The 8690-nt window shown below is 31.4% G+C and overlaps 1 protein-coding gene across 1 annotated transcript; it reads right to left on the bottom strand.

Annotated features, from left to right (window-relative positions):
- Positions 1–1420: 1420 nt before the first annotated feature.
- On the bottom strand, positions 1421–8690 carry LOC106687616 (sodium/nucleoside cotransporter 1). The gene is made up of 7 exons (XM_067053106.1): positions 8556–8690; positions 7810–7903; positions 7538–7697; positions 7284–7452; positions 4738–4896; positions 4475–4655; positions 1421–2659 (listed from the first exon to the last, which is right to left on the bottom strand). The coding sequence occupies exons 1-7, from the start codon at positions 8688–8690 to the stop codon at positions 2643–2645; spliced, it is 915 nt and encodes a 304-aa protein (XP_066909207.1). The 3' UTR covers positions 1421–2642.

Consider the following 8690-nt stretch of genomic DNA (forward strand, 5'->3'; position numbering starts at 1 on the left):
GTAATGATATATCAATGCCCTATTTTTATTTAGGATAGCAAAGATGTCCCCTCTGGATATACCGATGCCCACATGTTTTTTTTCCAAATCGCGTTCAAATCAGAGAGAGATGAGCATGATTCATTTCAGTGAAACTGTCATCAAACAATTGAGCCCTTGAGAGCAAAAGTTTTATAAGTCATCACTATCTATTATTATAAAATACTGAGTGTATTAACTTCAAATGTTTTTAAATAGATGGACATGCTTGTGACTGACTAGTTTTAACTGTGAAAGCTGTTGTTCCTTAGCAAAAAGATTATAGAACTTCCCTGGTGTTGAATATTTCATAAATGCAGCTTTGACTTACACCACTTAAGCTATTAATAGCTGAATTAATGACTGCTTTTTTTTTTTTTTTTGTTCTAAATTAAAACTCCTGAAATATTTTTTTTTTTATTTATATTTTGAAATATTATGTTACCTTTACTGTCACTAAATCAACATTTAAAAAGTCCAATGCACTTTAAATGTAAGTTGCACTACTCATAATACATCATTATCAACTGATGAAAAATTATTCATTTTGGAGGGGTATTTTCCAAAGCAAGTAGAAGGAAATAAAAAAAAAAATCTCTGTAATAATAAAAGGAATATGGTCCGGGTGCAGTCAAAAAAACTCAAATAGTAGAATTATACTATTTTATAAAATTTTATAAAATAGTATAATTCTACTATTTGAGTTTTTTTGACCGCACCCGGACCATATTCCTTTCATCTTTACACACGGTCAATCAATAATCTTCCACTCTGTAATAATATCATATCCAATCCTGTTGATTCACTTCCTGTCCAGCTAACCTAATCCAACATGTTCCTCAACTGCTTAAAATCTAAATATTAAAGTTATATAAGAATGTGAGATGGTCAGAGTTGGTCAGAGTTGCGGTCAAAGGAGAAAGAAAAAACAAAACAAAAAAAATTCCTTTGACTGCAACCCTGACCATCTTCTTATATATCAATTTTTACGGTCAACTATATATACATATATACTAAATATTAAAGGTTTCTTTTCTATGTTATATGGTGAAGATGACCTTTAACTTCCTGCACTGTATATATGAAGTTACATTTTCTATTAATAAGTTGTGCTATTTCTGTTCTATTATTACTTAATAACATATAGCACAAATTCTGATCGTATACCCAGAATGAAGGAGGCTCAATCCAAAATTTCTAAGGTTGAAAATTTAATTTAACCCCTATTGTCCCAAAGAGCAACCATCCCTGACCAGAACCATTAGACCAAAACAATTCACAGTTTACTAAGAACATGTGTCAGAGGAATCATCCCGGGAGCTAGCACATTTTTTGAGTTGAATCCCTTTCATCCTGGAAGGGCAATTTTTTAGATGGTCATGGGTATAATTTAAATTCTGAAGTATTAGAAAATATTTTATTACTTAAAATAAAATAGGATATATTATCATGATATTAATTTAAAATGTTATAATTTGGTTTCATTAATCTTTCTCATTTGTTTTTTAAACATCTTTGGTATAAATTCTTCTATAGGTTTTGTGATCAATGCATACAATTTGTCAGAAAAAAATTATTTTAAAAAACTTGAGAGATTACAATAAAAAAAAAAAAAAAAACGCAAGTAATAAATTAATTTCAATTATAATCCTTATGTTGAATATTTATCTAAGTTTATATAAATAAAATAAAGTTTAATTACTACAGTATTAGTAATTAGTCTTCACAGTACAGAAAAATAAATAAATCCAATGTTTTAATAAATAAAAACAAAAACTAATTTGTATTTTCAGTGTATTTAGGCCTTCCATCGTCTAATAGATGGTTTTAGTTCCCCATAAGACCTGTCATCTATGATAATATTTTTTTTTTTCCCAAATATTTTGTATTCAACATGCATGCAGACTGCATGATCTGCATACAAACTGCATCCTCTGGTATCCTCTAAAGAGAAAGCTGGTACTTCAAAAACACCAACCAATAGGCCTTATGGTTTTTAGTTATCCCAAATGGTCCCAAATCCCAAGAGATCTCCACACCTTTTTAATCAGAGTAAGAGTGTGAAGATTCATTCTGACTAAATACCACCCAGTAAACAGATATTAACTAGTCCAGGTGGAAATCTTACCCAAGTGCTGCAAAACTCATTTACAGTAATTCTACTTTCGAAGCTACTTTTTTCTCCTCCTCTAGCTCTCTTTATCTATTTTGATTGCTTATATCTTCAGCACAGATCACTTTTCACATAAATTATCTGGCCAATTTATGTTTTACACTTTAGACTAGGTCACTGAACTTCTTTTGTTCTGAAGAAATTTCTTCTTATTTTCATACATTTGCCTACTTAATTTCAATATTTCTTTATATTAAATTAATTTATACAAATGAATACACTATTTACATTGGTTATAATTTACAGAACATAATATTTTCTTTGTTAGGTGCGTTACAATATTTGATGAAAAAACATTGCATAATATTTTCTTTCTATTGTTAGTTGCATTCCAATATTCGATGAAAAAATATTGCATAATAATTTCTTTCTATTCTTAGTTGCATTGCAATATTCGATGAAAAAACATTGCTAATTAAATATACAAATGAATTGCGATTATCGTTTCTCTTCATTCTGTCAGTAAACCTAAAAAAAAAAAAAAATTAATAATTAATAAAAATAAAAATGATAATAAAATCATGAAAAATATACATCACTAAAATTTAGAAGGCTACACAATACCCAATTGCAGACAACTTTTTTTTTTATACCCTTTATCTGCTTATTTCGGGTATATGAAAGGAGGAGGGGGTAGTTATCCTAAAGGTAACCAACCTATTCTAACTGGATTGTGAGTATCAAGTTTTCATTTCATGGGACCATCAAGAAATAAAAAGTGAACCCTCCCAGGCCAGAGGCTAACCGGGGCTGTTACAGACATGACGTTGCTAAATTGATACTTCAATTCCCTCAGCTATAGTGGCCTGAAATTGTAGGAATGTTAATAAACACTGAACATCTGAAGGGTAGACTAAGGCATAAGTAGGAGGATTGCATGAAGACTGATCTTGTATATTTAGGTTAGGACGGATATAATCACTAGAAAGATGTATCTAGGCAGTGACTGGAAGTATTGGCATCTAACCTTCAGGTTCGCTAATTCTTCATTATTGTTATTATATCACTAAGCAATCAGAACATCCCTACTTCACTCTGATATTGTAATATTTCCTTCGAAAAGAGAACCTAGTAGTAGATCTATCTTGTGGAGCACTAGGTGATAAGATATTGAGGGTTTGTTCTGTTTGGTTAGGGCGAAGAGCTACGGAAAGAACTCCCTATTCAAGTATAGGGAGTTAAGAAATCCTCCCAGAGGATGGAGAGTCTGTGTGCTTTCTGAAAATAAATTTGTAAACAATTTTTATATTGGACTTCGTATCTTAGGATAGTCAAGTAAGTGGGGACACAAAATATTTTATTTTTTTGTCATTTACAGATAAAATAAATAATTAACTCTAACATAAAGGATTGATAAATAATTTACCGTACTTTTAAATTATCATAACAAAAAAAAAATTATCCTTCAATAGCTTCATGTATATTATTATATTATAACATTAAGAGAAGCTTTCAGTGCATGTATTATTCATCCAAAAATTAAATACTTTTCTGAAGGCCCTCATTCTCATTCAAACTGTTAATATTACTCTCTTTGTTGTGCAACAAACTACATAGTAGCTATATTTTGTATAACATCCCAATAGTGTACAAAAAATTACGGTATTTAATGATTCACTACAAACAGTTGCACTACAGTTGTGCAAAACATCGGACCTTCCCAACCAATAGAATCACATAAAAGTCATTTGTTGCACATTTAATCAGGTATAAAAGACTTAAACAGTTCCATAATATTTTACAAAATTGAAAATATGGACCGTTATGAGCAAAAGTGGTATAAATCATTCTGTTATCAAAATTGATTTTTATAAAAAATAATTATTTAATAATTTACTGAACGCACTAACTTCGAATTCTTTAAAACAGTTTAAAATGCTTGTAATTGGATAGTTTTAACTGAAAAAGCTGTTATTCCTTACTAAAAACTTTATAGAACTTCCTCTAAATTTTTGAATTTCTCAAAACTCGAGGTGTGATTAAATGGCTCATTTAATCAACAAAATTTTTAATAGCCATTTGTAACAAACAGTTTGATCATTAATGGATGCCTTTCATGTCATAATGTAATAAAATATTTGAAAATGGTGAGTAGTAATTATTTTATTTTATTTTTTTTGTTCAGAAATAAAGATTTTTAAACAATCTGAATGATATATTATAGGAAATAAAAATAAAATTTATAATTAATTCCGACTGAATCACTTTAGAATAAAGAAAATTATGTAAAAACCTATAATTTCCTTATCATCAACCTATAAGTCAGTTTTTGGTCCTAAGTACCTGCTATACTTGCTGAGGTGAATGTTGTAATGCAACCTGTGATGAAGGCTCTGAGCGCAACTTTGTTGATTTTTTCACTTTGACTTTTTTCTAACGATGTCAAAATAGCAATGCTACTCCCCAAGGCACTAGGATTTGAGAAAGCGCAAAGGGCAAATGTGGCTATTGCTTCTGATCTCGCCTGAAAATAATTACAAAAGAATCATTTAATCTTGAGCAGCTAAGAATGTTCAATAAATAAATAATATAGAAACAAAACATACAGATAGCTTTCCAACTTTTTTAAGTGCTCCAAGCTGCATATAAGCAATGAATTCATTGGCCACAGTTTTGATACCAATAAGGCTCCCAACAGTTTGGCATTCTTCAGGATCTACCCCCATCAGCCAAGCTATTGGAACAAAAAGTATTCCAACAAGGTACTGTAACAAAAAAAAATAGTTTTTGTTATAACTATTAATTGTTATGCTTCTAAAACTTACTTCCCCAACCGAACCTAAGACATATGACAAACTAGTTAAGTCTTGAAATGAAAATTAAAAAATAATTTAATTCCGAGACGAAAATCTCCAAACAATAATTACATGGTTCACATTTTATGATTAATTGTCTGGTAAATATTTAAGTTGAAATTACAATTAATTGTGATAATTAATATTATGGATCATACAGATTTTTTACATTGACATGGTGGTTTCATTATGCATTAGGTGAAGGAATAGGATATTGAAAGGAAAGAACAAATGAAGATTGGTAAATAGAGATGAGAAGTAAGTTTCAGAAAGAGGTTTTACTAATAACAAAGGCGATTCAATGAGTGGGCATACATAAATTAGTCGGTAGTATTTGATGAATGGAAGGATGAACGTAGAGTGAGGAGGATTTAGGTAAATTTTTTGTTTTATAAGACTTAAAATAAAAATAGTAAAAGGAATAGAAAAACATCAACATTATTCCAGGAGAGGCTTTGATCGAAGATGACCCCAAGGTTTTTGAGTAGAAATGAACTAGTTGATTATTGAGGCAAAGTAAAGGATAGTGAGGTAGGAAATAAAGGAAGCACTTGGAAACGATTTAAATGCCCTAGTTTTTCCAGTATTCAGTCTCAGATCAAATATTCAGTTTTAGTCTGATTTAATTTTTAATTTGTTTTAGGATCTACTGAACCCATAAAAGTATTTTCTAAGTTAATGAAGCAAATATGACTAAGAAGCTGCTTTAGCTTGCTCTAGCTAATATTCTTCTGGCTCCTAATGAAGTTTGGCCAACATGTGAGCTTGAGTAATAAAAAGAGAATGGGTTTCCATGAAAATAGTATTTATAGAACACTAAAAACAATGCATATATTTATACATGGGGAACAAAGTTGAAATTGGTTGTTTCAAAGTACTATTGAACTTGTCTTCTACTTTAAATTAAACCGTTATAAACAACATGGTTATTTTCTTTGCTTTTGTACATGTTTAATTCAGCTGTTCTCTAACCACATATCTATACCATGTTATATAATAACATTAACTAGATATTTACAATCAAGGAACAAATGAATTATTTATAATTTTACATTTAATTTTAAATTAAATTACTAGGAAGTCAAAAAACTCAACCAAGGGCAAAGACATTACCTCTAAAGTTATCCCTTTGTATCCAACTAATGTTGCAAGCCATGAACAGACTGCATTAAGAAATGAAATAAATGCAAGACACTTCAAAGCAGCATATGACAGCATTCATAGTGGACAGTTGTACAAGGCAATGAGAGAATTCAACATCCCTGAGAAGTTAATTAGAATGGTTAAACTAACCATGAGAGAGGTGAGATGAATGGTGCAGATTGGAGGAGCAAGATCTGATGAATTTGTCTCAGGAAGAGGACTAAGGCAGGGGGATGCATTGGCCTGCCTCCTCTTTGATTTAGCCCTTGAAAAGGCCATCAGAGAATCTGGAATTCAAGTGGCGGAACAATATAAAGCAGAATAATACAGCTTCTTGCTTATGCTGATGATATTGACATTGCCGGACGCTCTTTCCGGATGGATTTATGAAATTAGCTGAAGCAGCAAGAAAAATGGGGCTTGAAGTGAATGCAGAAAATACCGAATACATAGTCACAGAGGAAATCCTCAGGCCCAGTGAAGAAATCAGGATCGGAAAATATACTTTCAGAAAAGTCCCCGAGTTTGTGTATCTTGGATCGCTTATAACCGAAGACAATGTTGTGGATTCCGAAATTAAATGAAGAGTCCTATGTGCCAACCACTGTTATTATGGCCTCGGTCCCTATTTTAGGAGCTGTGCCTTGTCTAAGGACACCAAAATGTATCTGTATAAAACAATTATTCGACCAATTCTTCTGTATGGCTCGGAAACGTGGACTATCTCCAAGGCTGGTGAGCAAAACTTAATGGTCTTGGAGAGGAAGATTCTCCATAAAATATTTGGAGCTGTCAGGGTTGACCAGATATGGAGACTTTAAACAAACCAAGACCTCAAAGTTAGATATAAGGAACTTGTCCAGTTTGTGAGGTTCAGTAGATTGAGGTGGGCAGGGCATGTTTCTCGGATGGCTGAGAGTGATCTGCCAAGGAAGATAGTGACCGAGATAATACATGGAGCAAGACACAGAGGAACACCAAGCCTTTGATGGAGTGATGGTGTGAGTGGTGATCCCAGGACCATGATGGGAGTGAGGAACTGGACGGTGGCTGCACAAGATCGTAATGATTGCTGGAGGCTGTTGCAGAAGGCCAGGACTCGACATCGAGTTGTGGAGCAGAGTTAATAATAATAATAAGGGCAAAGACATTACCTCTAAAGTTATCCCTTCGTATCCAACTAATGTTGCAAGCCATGAACAGACTGCATTAAGAAATGAAATAAATGCAACACAAGCGACTACACTTGCAATTATTCCCTGGACCATCCCGATGGCAGATGATGCTCCATTGCTGGCTGCTTGTAGAAGGCTGGTTTCTTTACTATATCATGAAAGAATTATTAAAACCTTTAGGCACTAATTATAATATTTTTTCAAACTTACATTTAATGATTACTGAGTCTGACCTGTTTAGAAGTGTAATTTCTTTAGAAGTTGTCTTTGACTGAATAGTTTCAGGGTAGAGAAGCTTCGCAAAACAGAGAGAAGCAGGGGCTGCCATTATTGAAGCTGTTATGACATATCTTGGATCGACACCCAAACTTGTATATGCAGCAAGTAAAGTTCCTTTAAAATATTAATAATTATTTATAAAATAATAGCAGAAAACTGCTAACAAATTTGTTAAAACATTCTTTCATATGTATATATTTAAGATTGAAGATTGAATTTGGATTACCTGCAACCGTGGAAAACCCTGAAGCCATAATTGCATGGAGTTCTGAAGATGACAGATCTGCCAAATAAACGGAATACAAAAGTGGAGCTTCTGACTGAAACATTATTAAGATGACTTAAATTGGTATACATCTAGAGTCTTTAGTTAATGTTATTATTGTTTTCTAAGTATTTAAATATTAGTTATTTATTTAAATTTAAAATGGGAATTAAAATTCTTTCTCACTTTTCCTCCTATATATAGGAATCCCTCAAAAACTTTGATGCCTGTCACAATAATTCTTAATAATTTTTGTATGATTTCAAGAATATACACTTTAACTAAAAATAACTAATAAAAAAAAAAATACTTAATTTATTTTTCATGAAATATTTTAAAACAGTATTGTTGCACGGGTAGTTTTTGCTGGGCATATTTCATACATAATTAGTTATAATGTAAAGTTACTAATATAATCATTGAACTATCTTTGGCATTTTATATACTAAAGTTTAACTTTAGACATTAGTTCAAACAAGAAATATAAATTTCAAAATAATACACCAACAAAAATATAAATTTTGTTGAGGTATAAACGCATCTCTGAGAACAAATGGGTTAATCGAAAACATATTATGTTTTCAATTAAGAAAAAATCACAGTTCTCTTTAGCAAATTATTGATCAAAATACTTTTTTTTCTTTTTGAAAATGATAGTAATTTTATTTTATCAAATGAAAAATGCAAGGACTTATTAATTTACTTACCATCCCCAAAAATATTATTGTTACAGCATTGACACTTTCGATGACTGTGGTCCCAAGACACATTTCGATTAAACTGCCAATCTTGAAGCAAAACACTTGCAACCATCCAAGGTAGAACAAAATTCTAGTAAACAT

This window comes from Halyomorpha halys, unplaced genomic scaffold (assembly GCF_000696795.3).
Source record: "Halyomorpha halys isolate HHAL.00 unplaced genomic scaffold, Hhal_1.1 Scaffold4.1, whole genome shotgun sequence".
Classification (NCBI taxonomy): domain Eukaryota; kingdom Metazoa; phylum Arthropoda; class Insecta; order Hemiptera; family Pentatomidae; genus Halyomorpha; species Halyomorpha halys.

Bases quoted from the DNA above. Each gene is read 5' to 3' on its own strand.
- LOC106687616 (XM_067053106.1), bottom strand. From the start codon at position 8,690: ATGTTTACTAGAATTTTGTTCTACCTTGGATGGTTGCAAGTGTTTTGC. The intron at 7,904-8,555 runs GTAAGTAAATTA...ATAATGTTTCAG, and splicing joins CAATAATATTTTTGGGGATG to TCAGAAGCTCCACTTTTGTA. The intron at 4,656-4,737 runs GTATGTTTTGTT...AATTATTTTCAG, and splicing joins AAAAAGTTGGAAAGCTATCT to GCGAGATCAGAAGCAATAGC.